The sequence below is a fragment of the Ananas comosus genome, linkage group 6 (genome assembly GCF_001540865.1).
Source record: "Ananas comosus cultivar F153 linkage group 6, ASM154086v1, whole genome shotgun sequence".
NCBI classification, from domain to species: domain Eukaryota; kingdom Viridiplantae; phylum Streptophyta; class Magnoliopsida; order Poales; family Bromeliaceae; genus Ananas; species Ananas comosus.
The window spans coordinates 8,556,662-8,581,156 of NC_033626.1; the positions used below are offsets into that span (position 1 = coordinate 8,556,662).

The 24,495-nt window shown below is 41.8% G+C and overlaps 2 protein-coding genes and 1 pseudogene across 6 annotated transcripts; 1 reads left to right on the forward strand and 2 right to left on the reverse strand.

The window, feature by feature from the left end:
* On the reverse strand, positions 7–3,159 carry LOC109711911 (pentatricopeptide repeat-containing protein At4g33170-like). Of its 3 annotated transcripts, none has more exons than XM_020235275.1 (2): positions 1,285–3,159; positions 7–1,124 (listed from the first exon to the last, which is right to left on the reverse strand). In XM_020235275.1, the coding sequence occupies exon 1, from the start codon at positions 3,067–3,069 to the stop codon at positions 1,288–1,290; it is 1,782 nt and encodes a 593-aa protein (XP_020090864.1). In that variant the 5' UTR covers positions 3,070–3,159; the 3' UTR covers positions 7–1,124; positions 1,285–1,287. The 3 variants fall into 3 exon arrangements, with proteins under 3 accessions (XP_020090864.1, XP_020090866.1, XP_020090865.1); XM_020235277.1 differs by having other exon boundaries at positions 7–1,157; XM_020235276.1 differs by having other exon boundaries at positions 7–1,167.
* Positions 12,688–24,162, reverse strand: LOC109711405 (pentatricopeptide repeat-containing protein At3g18110, chloroplastic). 3 transcript variants are annotated; one of them, XM_020234417.1, is made up of 9 exons: positions 20,411–24,162; positions 20,116–20,316; positions 18,317–18,407; positions 17,053–17,836; positions 16,171–16,355; positions 15,541–15,626; positions 14,989–15,372; positions 13,267–14,900; positions 12,688–12,971 (listed from the first exon to the last, which is right to left on the reverse strand). In XM_020234417.1, the coding sequence occupies exons 1-4, from the start codon at positions 24,007–24,009 to the stop codon at positions 17,303–17,305; spliced, it is 4,425 nt and encodes a 1,474-aa protein (XP_020090006.1). In that variant the 5' UTR covers positions 24,010–24,162; the 3' UTR covers positions 12,688–12,971; positions 13,267–14,900; positions 14,989–15,372; positions 15,541–15,626; positions 16,171–16,355; positions 17,053–17,302. The 3 variants fall into 3 exon arrangements, with proteins under 3 accessions (XP_020090006.1, XP_020090005.1, XP_020090007.1); XM_020234416.1 differs by having other exon boundaries at positions 13,267–15,372; XM_020234418.1 differs by lacking the exon at positions 15,541–15,626 and having other exon boundaries at positions 13,267–15,372.
* LOC109712107 lies at positions 13,501–15,534 on the forward strand (annotated as a pseudogene).

Here is a 24,495-nt window from a genome sequence, read left to right on the forward strand (position 1 = left end):
CAGTTTCGAGAGGGGTGGGAGAATTTGATGCATTACTTACAGAAAAAACTTAGCACTGTTCTGATATGAACTTGCTACCCCAGTGCTGCCCAAAAAAGCAGTCACTCCCATGTCAAAGTCGTATATCACACGCATACAATATGAAAAACTTCTTTATCTATTTCTATGAATTTTTCTTGCTTCTACATTTACACCAAAGCCGTTAGCCAGTGGAATAAATTACGATGATCAACTACATAATTGTTTCTTATGCAAATTCTCCGATTGCGGAGTATTTCCAGTTTCGATATTTCTGCAGCAGTGGAATATATGCAAAATTTCCAGAACTATATTTCCCTGGTTTTGAGTTCTGCTTTATAGATTCTTATATGTCATGTGAATGGTTATACTGAATGGCTTTTAGTAGTATTATGAATGGCATTGCATTTTCGCAACTCACACTCAAGACCTGATTGTGATCTATTTATCCTTGCTTGATTTCACTATTTATTAACATGCACTTCCAATCTTTCTGGCACATTGAAATATCAAGGAAAATGAAACCGATTCTCCAAAAATATAGCTTTTCAACAAGAATGTTTTTTTGTCTAAATATCCTTTTTTGTCTTCCAGGTATTTCAACAAGAATGTTTTTTTGGCATGGAAGTGCATTTTTTGGGAACTATTACTCAAAAAAAGGGGTTCTCAATTTCAAGTATAGAATAAAATGTAGAGATGAACATGGGTAAACATACTATTTCTGGTAAATATACTTTGGTTTATCTTCCGATTATGCAAAATCAGTTGTCACAGAAGAATTTCATTAATCGCGTGAATACTAGGATTATATACCATTAAGATTAAATGTGTTCGCAATTCCACAACTCTTTTGAGATGTTTTGAGGATTGAGGTGAACACAAACGATGATACATCTAGTAAGCAACAGAAATGCACAATACAATCGCGATCTTAAAGGAAAATTTTCGAAAGGAAATCATCTGAGAGTTGGTAGAAAACATACCTTGTTCATACATCTGGATCACAATTTGGCTTTTCATGCTTGCCTTTACTGTAAACTGTAAAGGCCCTGTCAATGGCATTTTCTTCTTCAACAATGGGGTCATCCTATTCGCATTGCCACCACCTTCAAAAGATTTGCCATTATCAACATCGCAAACTGTACATAGCTGAAAATAAGATTATTTTCACGGAAAAGAAAATAGAGCTCCTCCTTTATGGAAGATATACCAAGGCACGGAATTTCGTTAAAATTACAGTACCAAAACTAATGCTTATCACCTCACCTTTTACCCTTCCAAAGCTGGAAACCAACTTAGAGCTGCCTCTTTTCTCAACCCACTAGTATCCAATCTCTCCCTCAACTTTTCCTTCTCTACCCACCTTCTTCGTTCAGCGTACATGTTCGACAGCAACACATACGGCCCATCCTTGTGTGGCTCCAACTCCATAACCTTTTCTGCCGATTTCTGGCCCAACCCTACCTCTCCGTGTATCCGACATGCCCCTAGAAGAGTTTCCCATGCCAATGGATCCATTCCTTTCTCCATCTTTCCTATCAATAACTCTGCTTCTTTTAACCTCCCCGATCGGCCCAACAAATCAACTACACAAGCAAAATGCTCCCTCTCTGGCTTAACATTATAGTCATCAACCATGGAACCAAATACCCTGAGCCCTTCGTTGACAAGACCTCCATAACTACAAGCAGATAGAATGGCAAGAAAAGCAACACTATCCGGTTTAAATCCACTAGTTCTCATTGATCCAAAGATTTCCAGAGCCTTTTTTGCCTCACCATGTTGACCAAATCCACGAATCATAATAGTCCAAGACACCAAATCACGCATAACCATCGTCTCGAACACCAACTCAGCATCCTCCGAGCTACCGCACTTGAAATACATATCAATAAGAGCATTTCCAACCATTGTATCCGACGAAAAAACAGACTTTATGATCCTACAATGAACCATCCTCCCATGCTCAAGGCTCGCAAGGATACTAAATGCGGGGAGCAGACTAGCGAAGCAAAATTCGTTCTCCGTCTCGCCAACTCTCGCCATTTGTTTATAGAACTTTGCCGCCTCCTCTGCTAGCCCATTCTGCACCAACCCGGAAATCATAGCCGTCCATGAGATTATGTTAGGCTTTGATATTAGTTTAAAGACTTCGACAGCTGAATTCATTCCGCCTCCACATTTAAGATACATTGTGATAAGAGCATTCCCAAGTGGAGCTTCTGAGACCAATAGAGCTTTCCATGCACACCCATGCAGTTGCATTCCAAGGCCCAAATCCTCTGCTTCAACGCACGTCTTCAACACACTCGTCAACGTGAAGCAATCGAATATTGCCCCACCCTCCTTCCTCATCCGAGAAAAGACCTCGACAACGCGGGATTTGCTCCCTCTTCGAGCGCACACATCGATCATCACGTTCCAGCAAACCGCGTCGCATTCCGCAATCTCATCAAATGCGCGGATTGCTTCATCCATCCCTCCACACCTGTCGTAGGCATTCACCAGCGCACTCCCCACGAACCCATTTGAGCTCGACCCGAATTTGATCGAGTGGGCGTGGCTTTGCTCCACGAAACGAGCACAACCCACGGCATCGGAAGCTACGGCGAGGAGAGCCGAGAAGGTGATGAAGTCGGGACCCAAGCCCTCGCCGAGCATGCGCGCGTAGAGGCGCGCGGCGTCGAGGGCGCCGCGCGAAGTGCGAGGCTGGGAGGAGATCATGGTGTTGTAGGAGACGGAGTCTCTTACGGGCATTTTGTCGAACACCTTGAGGGCAACGAGAGGGCGCCCGGAACGGGAGTAGAGCGCGAGGAGCTTGTTCCATAGAGAGGAGGAGGAGGAGGAGGAGGAGGAGGAAGCGGCGCCCGGGCAGAGGAGCTTCACGAGGCGAGCGTGGGCTGCGTCGGCGGCGGCTCCGGGGCTCGCGGCCGAGGCGGCGGCGACGCGGTCGAGGTCGAATGCGGCGGTTTGGGTGGATAGACTTTTGAGGAGGTGTGCGTTGGAGCAATGGTGGCGTAAAGAGTCGCGGAGAAGTGCTCCGCCTCTCATGGGAGAGTGATTAGAGCAATTCTCATTAGAGGAGTACCAAAGTGAATTGTAGACTCATTTAAGTAGCATTTTCTCCTTTTTTTTTTTTTTTTTTTTTTTTTTTTAAAGATTGCTATTCACCACATTCAACAAGAATATAAATTAAGACTGCATTTGATAATGAAATAATATTTGAGGAGATAAATATTTTTATTCTTTTAGGATAACTTACTATTTCTATAATTTGAAGGAATAAAAAAGAAATTTGTATATGGTTTGATATTTTCTTTTTTTTTTTAGGATAATCAGAATTTTGTTTGATAATTTTACTAAGAATAATACTTTATTAATTGTATTTGTAGTAATAAAAGTTAACGAACACTTTCTTTTGTCGTTAGCGACGGCAATGAGGATGCTTCCGACAATTCTACCAAAGATAGTACTTTTACTCTAATTAATTTTTTATATTTTTTATTTGTAAATTCTACGCTGATGAAAATAGAAAAATATTACGCACTTTTTAATATTACAATAAGGTTTTCTTTTATTTTAAACTAGTTTATTTATTTTAGTTATTTGGTTTAGATATTTTCAAAAAAAAAAAAAACTTTAGTTTCATTCTTTAATTTTTAATTGTTCAATACTACCTACCGTATCGCGCGGATTTTTTAACTAGTTATATTATAAGATATGATATTAGCTTTATTACTTTTAGGGTGTATTTGATTCGCTTCTTTTTCATCTTGGAATGGGTGAATTTGTTTGTGGGTGTTTGGTACGCGGAAGTCCCATTCCGATTCCGAAGATATGATATTGAATGTCAGTCAAACCCGATGTGACCAGAATAACTATTCTTGTTATTTTTTGTATATTGTTTGGTGAAATAGCGAAGATTACTTTCGCTGTCTCCGATTTATTTTGAAATAAAACAAGGCTAAACTTATATTAAAATTTATCATAACCGTGTGGCATACAAATTCAACCGCCTTTGCCAATTAACTTTTTATAGTTCTCTCAATTTTGGAATTTCAATTGGGATTCGGTCTACATCAGTTCTTAAATTTTAAAATATTCTATCAATTCTTTCTTAACACGCAAGTCGCTAAAGCACAATAATCATCAGCAAGTATTTCATTAGGTAACAATCTAAACAAACACTAGCTTACTTTGAATATGGCACCTTTATTTTTATTTTACTATCTATTTTGATCCTACTATATTTTGGTTTTTGATTTGTTAGAAACAATATGTAATATCTAAGACTTTTAAATTAGAAAAATTCAAATTTGAATTTAAATTTTTAAACTTGATATATATATATATATATATATATAGAGAGAGAGAGAGAGAGAGAGAGAGAGAGAGAGAGAGAGAGAGCGAGCTAGGTTGGTATACTATCGGTAGCACGGAAGCTTCCGTGCTACCAAGTTATTTTTAATGATGCGGCTTCCAAATCGACGATCAGCTCTGTTAGGCTTGATCTACACTATTAAAAGTATTTTTCAGCATCATTTATCTATCAAACGAGTAGTCTAAAAATGAACGATTGAAAATAAAAATCTCATAAAAAATGATGATAAAAGACTTGAATTTAATATCAGAGGTGTTCATCTTACTCTAAATAGTGAAAAAAATTTTCTATAAAAATTTCATCAGATTTGAATTATTTTACACCGTTAAATTCACAAACGCATCACATCTACCATNTCTCTCTCTCTCTCTCTATCTATATATATATATATATATATATATATATATAGTCCGGCTATGGTTCTTGTAAAAGCACCAAGTACTTGGTGCTTATAAATTTTTTACCGTTAGATCTACACCTTTGATTATTTTTTCCCGTTAGATTATACTATTCAACCAACCACCGACTCAACTCTAGGGGGGCCCACATCATCCTAACCGCACATCCCTTAATCCAAAGGCCGAAAACTTACAAGTACCAATGACTTGGTACTTTAAAAACATAGGAGTATATATATATGTTGTGGTTTATTAGAGACGAAGAGAGGATGGGTTTAGCTGTGAATCTGTGACCATTTAAGGCGAAACAAAATTGTGATTTCCATTCTCAGCAGTGCCGGTAGCATTGGCGCAGTCCGTTCGCAAATCTGACAGACAGATCTCCCATAATAGCACGATTACCGAGAAGTGGTCAAAATCTGCGAAACGGAGTTTTCGCAAAAGTCCCTATATTTTATGTACCAAATCGCACAAAATCGCACGTGGAGGTGCGTACACACATTTTACACGTGCTGTGGAGGGCTTGATTGTAATTTTGCAAAGGTGAGGGTGTTTCCTGCATTTTTACATCTTGCATATATAGGGCCATTTAGGGTTTCTTCACCTACAAACCCTAACCTTAACTCTACCTCGCACAACCCGAGCCCCCAGTCACCTCCCATCCTTCCTCTGTGTGCGCCGCGCGCTTCCTAGCCGCCGGCGACCGTGCTCCGGCCGGCTAAACACCGCCAGGACCATCATCACCTTTCTCTCCATCACCCCCACCACCACCTCCCTCTCCTTATCTACCGAGGACAAGGCAGGGTGCACCCTCACCCTCGGGCCCCACACCGACACCACCTTGGACCCCCGGCGAGGCCGTCCCGCTGGCCGCAGCCGCTTTCAAGCGTCGCCGCTGCAGCTGCTGCAGGTTTACTGCCAGCCTAGGCTAGCACGGCCGCACTGAGCCACGCCGCCGTCCGCTGTCTCTCTCCCTTCCTCTTGGTCCCAGAGGAAGCCCACGACCCTCCCCCAACTGCTCCGGCCATCGCCATCGCCGGAAAAGGAAGCCAAGCTCGAGCAGCAACTGTGGGGGCTCAGGTTGTCCCTACGCCGCCGCCGTCGCCTCCCGCCATCGGCTAGCGCGAGCGCCAACCTTCCCCGTTGGCCGCACCTCCCTGCCGCCGGCGCACCTACCGCAGAGCCACCGCCGGCCGGGCTTAGCCCCCTTTCTCCCAGCAAGCTCGGTTAGGGCTTGTTCTTAGTGTTCTTCACTGTTCCGGCGACCCAAGGCTGCTCCGACGCCTCTGAAGGTGAGCATAGTGACCCTTGGACAGTGCTGATCATAGTGCTCACCAGTTTCACTTTTGGCGAGGCCCGGATCACTGATTTCGCTTTTGTCGCTCCACGGGCGCATACCTCACTGAACTTTAACTTGCTCCTACACACTCCGTAGTGAGTTGTGGTACTCCGGATAGTGAGCACGGCCTTCATCTCGTCGAGACCTTTCAGCCCGTGCCNATATATATATATAGTCCGGCTATGGTTCTTGTAAAAGCACTAAGTACTTGGTGTTTGTAAATTTTTTACCGTTAGATCTACACATTTGATCATTTTTTTCCGTTAGATTATACTATTCAACCAACCACCCACTCAACCCTAGGGAGCCCACATCATCCTAATCGCATATCCCTTAATCCAAGTACCAATGACTTAGTACTTTTAAAAACATAGGAGTATATATATATGTTGTGGTTTATTAGAGATGAAGAGAAGATGGGTTTAGTTGTGAATCTGCGACCATTTAAGGCGAAACAAAATTGTGATTTCCATTCTCGCCAGTGCAGGTAGCATTGGCGCAGTCCATTAGCAAATCTGACAAAGGAATCTCCCGTAGTAGCACAATTACCAAGAAGTGGTCAAAATCGACCAAACAGAGTTTTCGCAAAAGTCCCTATATTTTATGTACCAAATAGCACAAAATCCCACGTGGAGGTGCGTACACGCATTTTACACATGCTGTGGAGGGCTTGATTGTAATTTTGCAAGGGTGAGGGTGTTTCCTGCATTTTTACATCTTGCATATATAGGGCCATTTAGGGTTTCTTCACCTACAAACCCTAACCCTAACCCTATCTCGCACAACCCGAGCCCCCAGTCGCCTCCCATCCTTCCTCTGTGTGCGCCGCGCGCTTCCTAGCTACCGGCGACCGTGCTCCGGCCGGTTAAACGCCGTCAGGACCATCATCACCTTCCTCTCCATCACCCCCACCACCTCCTCCCTCTCCTTCTCTGCCAAGGACAAGGCAGGGTGCTCCCTCACCCTCGAGCCCCACACCGACACCACCTTGGACCCCCGACGAGGCCGTCCCGCTGGCCGCAGCCGCTCTCGAGCGTCGCCGCTGCGGTTGCTGCAAGTTTACTGCCAGCCGAGGCTGGCGCGGCCGCACCTAGCCACACCGCCGTCCGCCGTCTCTCTCCCTTCCTCTTGGTCCCAAAGGAAGCCCACGACCCTCCCCCAACTGCTCCGGCCATCGCCATCGCCGGAAAAGGAAGCCAAGCCGAAGCAGCAACTGTGCTGGCTCAGGTTGTCCCCACGCCGCCGCCGTCGCCTCCCGCCATCGGCTAGCGCGAGCGCCAACCTTCCCCATTGGCCGCACCTCTCTGCCGCCGGCGCGCCCGCCACCGAGCCACCGTTGGCCGAGATTAGCCCCCTCTGTCCCAGCAAGCTCGGTTAGGGCTTGTTCTTAGTGTTCTTCACTGTTCCGGCGACCCAAGGCTGCTCCGACGCCTCTGAAGGTGAGAATAGTGACCCTTGGATAGTGCCGATCATAGTGCTCACTAGTTTCACTGTTGGCGAGGCCCGGATCACTGATTTCGCTTTTGTCGCTCCCGGGGCGCATACCTCACTAAACTTCAACTTTCTCCCACACACTCCGCAGTGAGTTGTGGTACTCCGGATAGTGAGAACGGCCTTCATCTCGTCGAGACCTTTCAGCCCATGCCTCAGCTGACCCCGAGAATGCTCAGATGGCAGTACAAAGCCCTGAAACCTCTTTAATTGCATGTATTATTGTGATCGTGGTTAGTGGTATGGGCTTTTATGCAATTTGTCACGTTAGAGCTATTGTGGGTAGTGTGTATATGTGTGGTAGGTGACCTCTGGACTAATCGTCCAAGGTCCGAAGCCCTTTGCGGAGACTGAAAATCGATTTCGGTGCGCTTTTCAACGAAATTCGCCGGCAGAACGCGCTTTTGGTTTGGACTCCATCCGACGCTGTTGGAATGCCTTAGGTTTTGCCATTAAGCCTTGTTGGCTGGCTACCTACGTCGTATCGAGGGTTTGGAGATGACGGGTTAGCGATGAAGGGTTCCGATGTCGAAATTGACACTTTCGGGAACCCGTATCGGAGCGATTATCCGACGATAATCGTTTCAACGTGTGACCTCGATATTTGCTGCCAAGACATCCAAAATGATGTGTTTTGAGGCAACGGGTGACTCATGACACGAGTCGGTGAGTTTCAGAACACTTCGTGGGTTCCAGCGGCGTTCCGGTGCGATTTTCTGGACTTCCGGCGAGTTACGGAGATCAATTTTTGAGAAACCGATTCTGTGAAAAATTTTAGGGATTGTGAGTATTGTGTTTTGAGTCGTTTGGGTCGGACTCTGACTTTGTGGACCCTTTGTAGGTCCAGTTGACTATCCTACGCATCGTAGGGGCAGACGCGACAGTGATACATGTGGGTACTTCAATCCGAAGTCGATATAGTGGTGCATGCTTGGTGATGTTCCCTCCACCCTATCTCTCTATGTTCCTTGCTTTACTTTGATTGTTAAGCCTAGCACCATATGACTTTATTACATGTTGCTCTACTCAGTTGCTTTTATATTCGGTTATCATGATCTAGGAGTATAGTGGTTATTGATAATACCTGTGCGTGATGTAACACCAGTTGTGACCTAGTTGGTCGGTTTTGAGATTCTGGTTATTTGATGACCTATTCGGTCGACATACCTTGAGGGATTTGATTGTTAGCTACTTGCCGACGGCTATTAATCATATCTGCATCGATCTTCATTTCTCGAATGCATTTCATGTACACCAGTGGTTTAGCCACCGCAACGGTATTATTTTTTGAAAAAGTGGTTGGAAGTACCAACCCATAAGCCCAGAAACTTATGCTAGGGTTATATACCATTTAGAACGGCATGGCACTTACCTGAGATCTTTAAACCGACACGGCAGATCTGGATTTAGTACTTTGGGACTATTGTCCGGTTGATACATTTTACTTACAGTAGCGGTAGTTGTACATATATCTTACTTCATCTTTTACTTTGTTACTGTATTACCCTTCATAGCTATACTTTTGGTTACCAGTTAGTACACTCGCCCTCATCGACTTGCGGTACCCATTGGGAGATTCTTGTCGATTTCATCCCCCCTTCCCATTTCAGGTGATCTAGGAGGCATGAGTTGGGACAAGACGTGAGGACGTAGCTAGCAAACGATAGAGGTTCTGACTTGGTGGTATTTCGGTTCTAAATTTTAGCTCTTTTCTGTTGATAAATAATCTAGACTATTGATGTGGTTTAGTTTAGCTTTATTTGGTTTTGTTCCGATTTTACTTTGACTATGGTGGTTTGGAATATAAATAAAGTTGTTTGGAAATACTATGTGGATTTATGAAAATAATTTTTTACCCCTCGTGGTATCTCGTTTTCAAAGGAAATAAAGGTTTTCGTGTGAGAAACAGTTTTAAAAAGATTTTCTCGGTTTTTCGTGATTTTAGCATTTCAAAAATAAATTTTCAGGTGAAAAACACTTTCAACTGATAAATGTGAAATGTTTGTGATATATGTATTGTACTGTTGTGAATGTACGGCCGTGAATGGATGTGATTGTGACTTGTACTATGTGCGACGCCATACAAATACAGATTAAACTCTGTCCATGTGAACAGCAGATTCTCTGTATATATGGCGAGTCTGTCATCTCTTGGATCAATGTGTTTCAAAAAATAATAATAATAAATAATTGGCATTTTTCGCTGATTCGTTTGCTTTAAATTAGCCCTCTTTTAAATGGCTTTATAAAAAAAGAACCCGGGAGTAACAAAATAAAATAGATGTAAGATTAAAAAAATTAAAATTATGTGATATTAAGTTATTTTTGATATTGCAACTTCCAAATTGATTAGACTTCATCTAGAGTATATATTGAAAGCATCTAAAAGATAAATTTTGTGATTTTTTCACATCATTTACTTAGTAATCGAAAAGACTTGAAATCAATAGTTGAAAATAAAAGTGTCACAAAAAGTGATGATATGATACTAAAATTTTAGATTAAAAATATTGATTTTGTATTATATAAAATAAAGAATTTTCTATTAAAATTTCATGTGATGTGAATATTTTTATACCGTTAAATATGCTATAAGCTCACTACAATCATTAAAACGCTAAAATTGTTTAGGTATTTCAAAAACTATAGATAAAGTTTAACGGAGCATATCGTCAATTAGGAAGTTCTAGCATCGAAAACATCTTGATAGCACAGGGATTACCATGTTTTTAAAAGCACAGAATTAAATCGGAGAAAATTGAATGAAGTTAAGCATTAATTTAATAAATTGATTGATATCCCAATTTAAGCATTAGTTTGTAATAATTTAGGCATTAATTTTAGGAATTTTAGAATTCCTATAATTTAGGCATTAATTAAATTTTAGGAATTTTAGAAATAGTATTGAGTTTAAATATTAAATATTGAATATTTAAATTTAAAAATTTAAATTTAAATTAGAGGAAATTTTTTTACTATTTAAAAAAATTTAATGTTGGTAAATGGTTAAATTCAACATATTTAATATTTTAAGAAATTTTTAAACTCCTCTAGTTTAGACATTAATTTTGTACCGTTAATTTTTTTTAAAAAAAAATGAATGTAGGTAAAAATTTAAATTCAACATAGTTAATATGTTAAAAAAAATAAGAATTTTTTAAATTTAGACATTAATTTTGTATCACTATTTAAAAAAAAATTTTAATGTTGGTAAATATTTAACTTCAGCATATTTAATATGTTTAAGAAATTTTTGAATTCTTCTAGTTTAGACATGAATTTTTAATTTTGTATTACTAATCTAAAAAAGTTGAATGTGGATAATATTTGAATTTAACATGTTTAATATATTTAAAAAATTAGAATTTTTTAATTTTAGATATTAATTTGGTGCCACTATTTAAAAATTTTGAATGTGGGTAATTGATTAGGAATATAGGGTATAATTCTTTTTTTTTTTTTAGAATAGAACTGTACGAGCTAAATTAATTCAAATTTTAGTAATAAAATTGATCTTTTAGTATAATGAGATCATGTATCATACTTTAAAATATAAGTTGAAAATAAATTTGATGTTTAAAACCTAAAAAGTGTATAAAAACCTCCTACACATCTAAATAGTATAGTACAATTTAAATTTAGTAATGAATAAATTTAAACTGTATAATTTAAATTTAAGCTTATAATAAATTTTCACATAAAGTTTTACTGGAATAAACAAAATTATGACTACAGATAAATTAAATAAATTTATATGGAATAAATCTAGACTATTTGTATGAAAAAACAAAATATCTATGGATAGAGAGGAAAGATAAAGAGAAAAAAAAAAGAAAACAAAAGGAGAAGAGATATTTTGATAATATAGTGAAGATAAATTTATTTAATTACCAATATGTTAAAAGACCAAAATATTTTTTGTGAGAGGTATATGGTAACCGATACCTCTCTCCAATGACCTGTTTTTGTAGTACTACTTCAAAAATTAAAACTGAGTTATAAAATAAGAATGATGAATAATATCGAAAATTAACGAGATGTATATATATAATATAATATATATATATATATATATATATATATATATATATTATATACTATATATATATATATATATATAACTAGGCTGGAATACTATCGATAGCACCAAGCGCTTGGTGCTATCGAGCTTTCGGCTCTTGGATGAAAAAACGTACAGTTACAATGATGTGGGCTCCCCTAGGATTGAGTAAGTTATTTGTTAAATAGTATAATCTAACAGATAAAAATAGTCAAAGGTTAAATCTAACGGCGGAAAACTCGATAGCACCAAACATTTGGTACTATCGATAGTATCCCAACCGGACTCATATAGAACTATATATAATTATATATAGAGTTGAGCTAGAATACTCGCAAAAGCACCAAAAGGGTGGTGCTTTTGAGTTTTTAGCAATTGAATGGAGAGATATAAGGTTGGGATGATGGTGGTAGGTGGTGGTAGGTGGAATAGTGTTTGATCTAAGGACTATTAGTAATCAAGGAGTAAATCCAAGGACTAGAAATCTAGAAGCACCAAGAGGTTGGTGCTTCTAAAAATATTCTAGCTCAATTTTATATATATATATATATATATATATATATATATATATATATATATATATATAAAACCAGACTGAAATACTACCAATAGCACCAAACTATTGGTGCTATTAGTTTTTTAACCCTTGAATTAAGAAATGTGCGGTTATGATGATATGGAACCCCTAGGGTTGAGTGAATGGCTGGTTGAATAGTATAATTTAACGGATAAAAATAATCAAAGAGATTAATCTAACGGCAGAAAAGTTGATAGCATCAAATGCTTGATGCTATCGATAGCATAGCAGCCGGAATCTATATATATATATATATATAATTTTATACTATGATAGTACAAAGCATTTGTTACTATTGAGTTTTCCAGTCTCTTAGTTTGAGGCCCAAACGTGCAATTTACCCCATATATTATAAACTAGTGAAATGCTATATTTTTGCTACTCTGTAGTTTATTATTAGTCCATAATTTGTATATTATTATGTTTTGACACATTACCAAACGGCAGAATCTTACAGTAATTAAAAAATAGTTATTATATAATAACATATTTTTTTTATCATAAAATAGTAAAATAAAAATACACTCAAAACATAAGAGTGTCAATTGAAGTTCGCCCTATTTAGAACTTACTTTGAAACAAAAATCATCAAGTACAGGCGGCGCCCGCAAGTTGCGTAGTCATCGCATGACAAGCTTTTGTCAGAATCCCACATTTGCGGCCAAAAAGCTGTCGGACAGAAGTTACCGTCTGCACCTCAGGTTCATCTGCATGAACACGCACCAAATACCTTCACTAACGATAATATCTCAAAAGAACAAAAAAATCCTCTAAATTGTTGATGTAATATAATAAAATAAACTGTATGTATAAACTGATTAAGAACAATCATACTATATAAACTAACTCATCAATAACACAAAAAAAGGCATTTTTATGAATCGAAGGGTGCATAGGTTGGTGGTTCACATGTGTACGGGTGCATCCGGTGTAGGTAATAATTTATCGAGCTCGAAACACACCCATAAAAGTTTTACACCAGTTGTTGTCTGAGGGATGTACCTGTATCTCGCATGCGATGATGGGTATCTTTCCATCACGACGACCACAGGAAGCAACAAGTCAGATGTCTGAGCATTCGTCGGAATATTCTTTTATCTCCCTTAACTTGTTGGAAGCCACAGTCAAAACTCTCCCTCCTTCCCTGCACCTTCAAATGAGTCCACTGAGCGTTTTGAGACAACAACTAACGAGTCCCGTGTACACCATCTGTCTTCTCCTCCTTATTCTTGAATGATGCAGGGACGTGGAGGCGCCACCATAGCGACAGTAGGAGAGCTGGAGGCGGCGGAGCGGCTAATCCTGCGGTGGGATTCGGCAGTGGCGAGAGAAGGGCGGATGCTCTTTGATGGTGGAGATAGCTCTGAGGCACGGAGCTACCTCTGTGTTGTCGACAAGATCTGCCGGTCCATCAAGGAGCGGCCCATCACTACTACGGGCAGCCCCTGCCGGCTCTCATCAGCCTCGTCCTCTTCATTGGCAAACGCCGTCCAGACTGCAATGGTGTGTCTCGAGGATGAGTTCCGCAACATTCTCGTCTCCCGGGTCAGCGAGATCGATGTCAAATCACTCACCAATCTGAGTTCCTTCTCCATGTCCAGCTCCCTGGATTCGGAGCACTCTGGTGTCTTATCCGACAGAGTCGGCAGCAGTGGCGATGGTGCAGAGTTTTCTGAGTCGGTGTTGGAGTCTGACGGAAGCTGCATGGGGATGCAGAGGAGCAGCTGCCGCACAATGCGGAGCATCCGCAAAATCGATCTGATGCCTTCGGATGCGATTTCAGACCTGTGGAGCATTGCAGAGGGGATGATCCTCACCGGCTACGGCTGTGAGTGCATCCAGGTCTACAGCTCTGCTCGGAAGTCGGCATTGGACCTCTGCCTCCGCCAACTCAGTGTCGAGAAGCTCAGCATCGGCAACGTGCGGCGCCTCGAGTGGGATGCCCTCAAGTCCAAGATCCGGCGCTGGATTCCCGCCGCTTGTGTTGCCATCCGCATTGTGTTCGCCAGTGAGCGCCACCTCTCTGATCGCATATTCAATGGCCTCCTTACCAGTGATGTCGACGCCCCCTTCACCGAGGTTGTCGGGAGCCCAGCGCTCCAGCTTTTCAGCTTCGCAGAGGCGATCAGCATAGTGCGCCGGTCACCAGAGAAGCTCTTCAAGATCCTCGATCCCCACGACACACTCCAACCTCCTCCCCAACATTGCAGCCATCTTCTGCTCCCAGTCCTCCACCTCTGTCTACATCCAGGCCAGCGAGATCCTCTCATGCCTCGCTGAGGCCGTCCGTGGCATCCTCAACAAGTTCGAGAGTGCCGTACTCCACAACACATCCAACACCACCTTCCCCGGCGGCACCATACACCCCCTCACTACGTCATGAACTACATCAGGCTAATTCCCGGTTATGAGCCAACACTCACCAATCTCATCCTCTCATGCCTTAGGTTCTTCTCTGTCGACGATACCACCATCACACCACTGGAATGAGACATACGGGAAGATAGCAATGACCAGAGCCCGCTTTCATCCCACCTGACCTGGATTATCGCCATCCTTCTCCAAAATCTCAAGAACAAGGCTAACCTCTACAAGGATGCCGCGCTCTCCCACCTCTTCATGATGAATAGCGTCCACTACATCATCCACAAGGTAAAGGATGAGTTGCCCAATCTCCATGAGATGATCAGTGACGACTACCTGGGGGAGCTGACCAGAAAGTACCAGCATGAGGCGATGATCTACCAATGCGTCAGGTGGATGAAGATCCTGCAGTGCTTGAGGGACAAGGGGCTGCACGTGAGCAGTGGGAGCAGAGGCTTCTCATCAGGGGTCTCAAAGTTGGTGATCCGGGAGCGGTTCAGGGGATTCAATGCTGCCTTTGATGAGGCGCACCGGATCCAAGCCACATGGATCGTGCCTGACGAGCAGCTATGGGAAGAGCTGAGGATTTCAATACTGGAGAAGCTGCTCCCAGCACACCGATCTTTTCTTGGGAGGTTTTGGCAGCATATAGAGAACGGGAAGCACCCGGAGATGTACATCAAATACTCAGTAGAGGAGCTTGAGTCGGCTGTCTCTGATTTTTTTGAAGGGCACCCACCTTCTCTGCTCAGTAGAAGGAAATTACATTGATAAAAAAGAAAAACAAAAAACAAAGGGAGACTACAAATTGAAGTTAACTTAATATTATTTAAACTTTCTGAGGAAATCTAGGTGATGAAGACATACAGATGGCAGAGAGGCACAAGGTTTAATTCAAAGATGAATATTCACCTGAGGAAGAGTTCTGAATCCCACGTAATTTTTTTGTGCATTGGAAAGAAATTTCATGGAAATGCCTAGCGCCTATTCAGTTCTCCCTGCATAAGAAAATTTGGTTGATTTATTACACCACATCACCTAGTCCCTTTCTCTATAAAAGCCCATTCATGTTCGAATCTCTTGATTATAATCCAAAATATTAGCTGTGCAAACTCTTTTACTTCAAAGCTACATTTCTTTTGTTGTAGCACCAAGGTACAGCTCCGAATGCTGTACTGATAATTTATTATGTCTATCAGTCTATGTTATCTGTGTTTTTTGGCAGTTCTATTCCATCCACTGATTCATGTGATATCACTTCACCTAAAACAAGAAAGTTTCTAGAAAAATGAAAATATCAGGAAGAAAGTTTCTTGTAACAACAAATGTGCCAAGTTGAGACTTCTATAACTTTCTTGAAGACTGCCCAAATGAGCGCAATAGTTTAATCATCTAACTCTTGCATGAAGATCAGTTGAATAATATTTGCACAGCTTAAGTTCAACCATGGAGTGAAAGTTCTACAAAAAGCATGCATAAAAATCATTAGATATGAGAACAAGCTACATTGTGGGCCATCATGATATTACAGCTTCTACTTACATAGAAATGCTTCATCTTTCATCCAAGTATGAGACAGGTCTCTTCAAATATTTCAAAACATATTTTGATTGGGTGAATAAACTGAGAACTACAGATGGTCTGCAGAGAAATTTTTTGCTCTGCGGATCCAGTTATGACTCTGCTGCAAAGCTAGCAACTTCGCACCATTAGTGGATCTTTGGAATCTGCAAAAAGAAAAATCATGACATGGAGATTTAGAGATCAAACATCAAAGTGTCAAACTAAATTTGACGAAGCCTCAGCTAACGGCAAATAGTGCAGCTACAGATTTAATAGGCTAAAGAAAGAGAGTTTCCTTCTTTTGGATTTAAAAAGAATAGAAGGTAATGACGCAACTTGAAATAGGTTGCCCAAGCTGATTACAATTGATAACAACAATTCAACCACACATCAACACCAAAAACAATCCACTCCAAAATCCAAATTATCCTCTCCTGAAATCCATCACCCAAAAATAAAAGAAAAAAACTAGCTATACATCTCGTTAAACCATCATTATTCATATTAAGTATTGAGATACACTTCTACACCCAAATATGACTTGCTCGAGTAACATATAATGCAAAGTGTACTACAAATGATCACATACTTTATTATCCACCTCATTATACTAGGTCTATTATCTACTTCATTATACTTCATCTAGTCTATGGCAAGTTTCATGCATTCAGCACCTCATATATCGGTACCTATCATAGTATCATTCCATAGCTTTCATGAAGTGCTATTTTGAGATAACCTTATGTTTGACCACGGTACAAAAAGAAATAACCACCACGAGTATATGATAAAAAATTTGGGGCGAAATAATAAAAGTGCTTTAAATAATTGGTGCAATTCGACTTAAAAAGGCTTACTTACCATTATACCACAGATCAAATCTCCACTCGATATTATGCAAGTCTTGAAGAATGGCAAAAACAATCCATTGATAAAGCTGCTCTTATTCGAAAATTTTGCCATGATTTGGTTCGCTATTGTCAAAAGAGCCTCCCAAAATTCCTTTAATTAACTAAGCATGGACAGCAGAACTATAAAGGATCAAAATGTAATCCATAATCTTATCTGGGAGTTTTTCTAGGAACGCCAACAACAGAAATAAGTCGAAGTACTACGAATTCGTGTGTGCTTTGTGTTGCCGCCTCATAAATTTCCCTGTACGCAATCTTGTTGGCTTCCTCGCTCTAACAAGACCCTTCTTCCTCATTTTCTCTAGCTTTTCTTTCCGGCCTTGTATGTCAGCTTCAATGACCTTGTCTCTGCTCTCTTTGGACAACAAAGCCAGCCTAGCAAACTTCTTCGGTCTCACTTGCCCTAGCCGTTCGTTTATATCCTTGAAGGCCGGTACTAGACCAGCTCTCATGAAAAATCCTTCAGTTAGCTTCATCGAATTCATCTCCGGGAGTGCCAGCGCATCTTTCAACTCTAAGTCGACGCAGAAAGAAGAATCCTTCAGCCACATCCTAAGAGAATGAGCTTTTGCAACAAGAACTCCTGTTCTAGTTTTGCATGGCAAAAATGGTGAACCCATCTCCCAAAGGTATGCTTTGAGGGTATTGCTCAAGGAAACCATGTTATATTCTGCAGTCCCTGTTATCAGAACAACAGATTTTGGGGATTCGGGAGATCCCTGCAAGGAAGCATCCTGTTGGAAAATGATAATTAGCCTGGTCAGACATCAGATCACATAATAGAGTATTAAGGAGTATATCAGTAGCCCTGGGGATGGAAGGAAAACTTAAAAGAGTATACTAGATAAATACTGAATTTTTTATTAATAAGGATACAATATCCCTAATGTGGATTGATAAATGTACAAAAGCTTGCTGTTAAGACTATTGCCAAAGGACCGAAAAGCCTATCCGGACTGATGATAAAATCATGTCATAGAATAATGAAGCGTCCAGTTTATTCAATAAATTTTGGATATCCGCAATTGATAATTTGTTTAGACTATTAATCGCTCAATTACCTTTTCTCCTCCAAACTCTCATACTAGGTGCTACATGAATACCTCAGATTTTAACAGGCAAGGTGTACAAACTTTGACGAGAAGTGCAGAGTTTATTCTGCAATGCCCCAAAAGCAACTAAAATCTCACCAAAAGCATTACTGAAATACTTACTTGCATGTTGTCAAGCCATAATGTAAGACCAACAAGTGCAGCACCAGCAGATAACTTCCGAAAGTCAGCTCCCCAATCTTTTTCAGCAACCCTGAATTATGATATGATATCAAGAGTCTTACTGTACAGGCATAGACAGCCCAATCACTTGATAATGCAGCAAAATTAACTGAGCTATAATCAGATGGCACTGCTCATTAACAACTGAAATAATACATGGTATGAATTTCTGGACATTAGCTGTGAATCAGGTTTCATACAGACAAGGTGCAAATTGACTCCTATTGGAAGTTCAGAAGATTGACTAGACAGAAAAACTCTCTGTTCACATACGGGAATACATTTCTACTGTGTAATACAAGTTAATGAAAAGCTGGAAACAAGTCTACCATAATAATTTCCCTAAGGTCAGAAAAATAATTTGAATCCAGTCACTGACATTGGCCAAAAGAACATTTTGATTGACGGATATGCAAAACAACTGCCAGTTGAATATTTAATTTGAAGGAGTTGTTTAACATCCTTTACAACATCTCTGTGGCTTTCAAATTATTTTTAGTTCTTGCGAAATGTGCAGGATAATTATTTAAAATATGTTGTATAGAATGTGTTCCAAACTAGTTAAATTTCAAGGGAGAAAATCATATTGATCATTCACTATCATATTTTGACTATTTCACTATTATAGTACCCAGTATTATAGCTAGCTAGGGGTGGCAATCCAGCTCGCTGTTCGCGAGCTAGCTCGTGTTCGGCTCGAAATGAGCTCGAGATCGGCTCGCTCGTTTAGTAAACGAGCTGAACACGAGCTGGATTTTTCAGCTCGTTTAATAAATGAGCCGAACACGAGCTGGGTTTTTCTCGCTCGTTTAATCAATGAGCTCGATCACGAGCTGGGGTACATCTCTTTTGTGTTTGGCTCGATAATTTCTTTAATTTATATTTTTATATATTTATAAATAATTATATTTAATTTATATTTTTATTTATAAATAAATAATTATATATAATATATATTTTTATTATTTTATTTTTAGCAAAATAAAAATATAAATGCGAGCTTAATTATAAAAAGATTCATTTATATGTAAAGTTTCAACTATTAGATCAAAGTCTAATGAATAAGATTTTATAAATTTATTTTTTATTTATATTTAATCTATTTTTTTTTTAATTTATTGTTCGTTCGCCAGCTCGTGAGCCAGCTCGTGTTCGGCTCGTTAATAAACGAGTCGAACACGAGCTGAATTTTTTGGCTCGATACTTTAACGAGCAAGCTCGTGTTCGGCTCGTTTAATAAACGAGCCGAACACGAGCCGACTCCAGCTCGCTTGTGTTCAGCTCGTTTACACCCCTATAGCTAGCTCATGGTGTAATTTTTCCTAGCTCATTTTTCATTGATAATTCCATCAAATTTAAGTTTTTAAATTACTTTATAACATATAAAGCTGAATTAAATAACCACTAGCTAATTAAGCCTTTAAATTTAACCAAAAAAATGATTTTTTTTAATACGTGATTTTAGCAATAAATTGGGTATTTATCAAATTCATTGATAATTCCGTCTAAGTTAATGGCTTTAATTACCTAGTAGCAGATAAAACAGAATTAATTAACCACTAATAGCTAATTAAGCCATTAAATTTAACAAAAATTTGAACTTAACTGACTAGAAATTTTCAAAAAAATTAGAAGCTACAGTGCTGTTAATAAAAAGAGTAGTTTCATAATGGCCTGGAGTTTGAAGGGGTCTAATACAAGTTTACCTATATTTTGCAACTAAAGGTTGTAATAATTACCTAAACACATCATGATGATATATGTTTCTCTTGATTGCTAGTTGGAAAATCCATGAAGCAGTTGCCCGACGTTCAAATGCCCACAAAAGGTCCTCTAGTGCATTGACAAAATTAAAGCAAGCATTGTCTTCTAGCAAAACCAGCTCTTCCAGCAATCGATCAACCTCTAAAACCATAGGCCCAGTTTTTTCGGTCAGCAGCCTGCAAATCAAAATTTCATAAACAACTCTTAAAAAACAAACAATTACGAACTACATGAATTTGTTTTGAAGATTTTCTGAGACCATTATTCAACCTGATAGGAAGATCGAAACCAGTGTTGCCTAGAGCATTCAGAAGCATGACTGCCTGATTAGTTTGCTCACACAGACTTGCAGCCCTTATAAAACATGTCCATATTCTATGATCCGGTTCTAATCCATCCCCCTTCATTTCCAGTAGTTTTGCTATTCCAAGGTTATAATCTCCATTCTTCAGGTAGGCATCAATAACAGAACTGTAAGGTAAAGAGCTGAGTTCTAGACCAGAAGTTTTCAAGTTATTAAGTACATTTTCTGCCTCTTGAGGCTGACCAGCAGTCCCGTAAGAAACCATAAGCATGTGCATGGTGGCGATCGTGGGCTCAATACCATCATCCTTCATTAAAACAAGCAAGTGTTGAGCTTTCGAATGATTACCTGCGTTTCTATATATTTTCATCATCAGATGGTAGACCAACCGGTCTAATTTAAAACCCTTTGATCGCATATCCTTGAAGAGTTCTTCAGCTTGATCCCACATCTGCTCCTTACCACAAGCAGCCAGTAAGCTTTTGTAAGAATCTAACTTGGGCTCCAAACCCTGTTTTCTCATCTCATTCAAAAGAGTGAAACCTTCCTCAGGCCTCCGGTCTCTACTATACATGACTATTAGAGTATTATAAGTATCCTCATCAGCCTTGAACCCAGCATCTAATATGCTTTGATACACCTCTAATGTCTTCTTAAAATTCTCGATTGCAGTGTACATTTTAAGGAGCGAATTGAATATGCTAAGATCTGGTCTGAACCCAGCTTCTTGCATCTCTGCAACCATCAACTCAACATCCCTAACTCGTTTTCCACGGGATAATAAAGTAATCATACTTCTATAGAGATGCATATTGGGCAAATATCCAGCGGCCTTCATCCCATTATATATCTTCCTAACCTCAAATATGTTCCCTGCTCTAGCAAAGGCATCAAGCATCAACAAAATTGTGCTTTTACTAATCTTAAAGCCCATATCTTGCAACTCCTCAACAACAACGTACAACTCATCCAGCCTCTTATCAACAATCAACGCCCGCATAAGACCATTAACTGTTTCAACAGTCGGTGAAGGGCCATCTTTCATCATTATATTGAAGACCGCTCTTGCCTGCTCATATCGACCACTCTCAGCATATGCATGAATTAAAGCATTCCAAACTTTTCTATCAACAAGTGAGTGCTGTCTAAGCTTCCCAACCAAGCTTTCCGCCCTCTGCCAAAGATTTAACCTCCCATATGTCTCAATTAGATTGACATAGGTCGAAAGATCATTGAATGATATACCAACTTTTGCAGCCTGGTCCATCAACTGATGAGCAGTTTCTGGGAAATCCATTTTACAGTATATACCGATCATACTCTGATAGATCCTTAGTGAAGGCTCAATGCCAAGAAACTTCATATCGGAGAACAATTGAGAAGCTTCACATAACAATCCAGCCTCCTCACAGCACGTGATTAAGAACTCGTAGAAGCTGCAATTTCTGCCGAAGGATCCAAAGACAAATATCCTTGTTCTCATATACTCTTCAATCGCAGCTGCTATCTGCCCAGATTTGCACATCATAATTATCGAAGATTCCGATATCAAAGAATGGGAGCTGGGTGCATGCTCTCGAATAAATTCAAGCAAAAAGAGAGCTTCTCCGATCTTGCCTGATGCCTCATACGCATCTAAAATGGACAGCAAATTCTCACGATCAAGCTCGTATCCTTCAACAGCAGCCTTCTTTAACATCTCAGAGCCGTGAAAGAAGCATCCGCCCTTTATGAGAATAGTGGAGATCACTTGTGGGTTCATTTGACAAAAATTCTCCATGTCATCAATAACTTCTATGATTAATTCATCTTCACTTTGCTTTGCAAGAACAGCAAGCAACATCCGGTAAATGCCCCCGTCTGGCCTATAGCCATCTTTCACCATAGCCCGATACAGAGGCATTGCCTTTCTAATCTCACCAAATCTTAATAAAATATCCAACATAACTGAATAAGCTAAATTGTCCGGCTTGATCCCCAACCTAATCATATGGTCAAATGTCCGCTCCGCCTCTACCCGCATTCCAGATTTGGCATACCCACAAATCAGAGCACTGAAAGTCCTCAGTGTTGGCTTCACCCCGGCCTCCACCATGTCATTCATCACCTTCCCTGCTTCACCAATTCTATCTGCTTTTCCCAACGAATCAATTATCACAGTATAAGTCACCGAATCAGGACTACACCCTTCCGACTTCATTTCATCATACAGTTCGAGTGCAACGTCGATCCTTCCCTGCTTTCCATACATGTGAATGATTGTGTTGTAGGTTATCTCATCCTTCTTAAACCCAGCTTTCACCATTTCCTCGCATACCCTCTCGACTTTATCCACATTCCCCTCTTTGGCAAACCCGTACAGGAGAGAGTTATAAGTAACGGCATCCGGCGTAAAACCCTTATCCCCCAACTCGCGGAAGAGAAGCTCCGCCTCGCGTGCCATCCCGCACCGGCCATACACGGACACCATCGCATTGTAGGTCCAAAGATCAGGCCGGCATTGGGAGGCCACCATGTCCTTGAAAACTTTCATGGCATCTTCCAAGTTCGATCCATGCGAGCACGCGCTGATAAGAGTATTGTAGGTAATAGTATCGGGCCTCAGACCGGACCGTCGGACCTCAAGGAGAAGCTCGAGGGCCGAGCCTGGAGGGAAATTACCAGACTTGGCCCTAGCATTGATGAGCGTGTTGAAGCTCACGAGGTCCGGCTCGAGCCCGCCATCCCGCATGGCGCCCAGGAGCTTCTGCACGTCGGTGAAGCGGCCGGTGCGGGCGTAGACCCCCATCATGGCGTTGTAGACCTGGACAGTGGGCTCGACCTCGGGGGCGGCGCGGCGGAAGACCTCCTCGGCAAGGGGGAGCTGGTGGGCGCGGCCGAGGACGCCGATGATGGTGGCGAGGAGGCGGGGGCCGGGGGCGTAGCGGCGGCGGAGGGTGAGCCACTCGAAGACCTCGAGGGCGCGGCTCCAGCTGGAGCTTCCGACGCGCTTGACGACGAGGGCGAAGTCGGTGGGGGTCATCTGGAGGGCGTCGGCGCCGGCGCCGGCGCGGCGGTCGAGGGCGTCGGCGACGAGGGCGGAGGGGGGGAGGGCGAGGACGCGGTCGGAGAGGAGGCGGACGCGGAGGCGCCAGTCGCGGGCGCGCTTCAGGGCGAGCTTCGTCAGCTTCTTCGCGCGGCCGCGGCGCTCCTTGGCGTCGAGGGGCTCGAAGCCGTCGCCGAAGGATTCTGTGGCTTCTAGGGTTTCGTCGAGGGGTTCGCCGGGAGAGGGAGGAGGAGGCGTGGGGAATGGATGGGGATGAGGATGGGGATGGGGGAGGTGGGGGAAGTGGAGGTGGAGGTCGGGCCATCGGATGGAGGGGTCGGCGAGAGGGTAGTGGAATTCGACGGGGTCGGGGGGGTCGTCGTCGCCGGACACGGTGGAGGAGGAGGCAGCGGCACCGACGGCGCCGGCGGAGGAGGAGGAAGGTGGCCGGGAAAAGAAGAGGCGAGAGGAGGAGGAGGAGGAGGAGGAGGAGGGGGCGGAGATGGGGAGAGGAGGGGCGGGGAGCGCCATTAGAGGCATGGGGAGGTGGAGGATGAGGATGAGGATGCGGATGCAGGAGGGAGGGATGCTTGTGGGGAGGTGGAGCGAGTCGGGGGATAGCGCGGGGAGAGCGCAGCAGAGAATTTTCTCAGTTGGAAATTTTTCATCTTAAAAGGCAAAGGAAGAGCAGGGAAAAACCAAAACAGAAATCCCCGCTCCACGTCAGTTGCAGAGCCTAGATAATAATGTAAGATGCAGCTAGGGATGTAAAACGGGCCGGGCCGCCCGGCCCGGCACTTCGGGCCGTGCTGGGCCTCACATTTAGAGCCCGACGGCCCGGCACGGCACGGCCCGAAACTGGTCTGGGCCACGCCGGGCCGAGGGAAAGTGGGCGGCCCGGCACGGCACGGCCTGCTTGGGCCCTGCCAGCCGGGTCCGGACCCCATGGCCCAAGGCAACTGCCTTGGACCATGTGGTCTGAGCTCCTGGGGAGGAGGGCCTCCTCAGGAGCTCTCCTCCCATGGT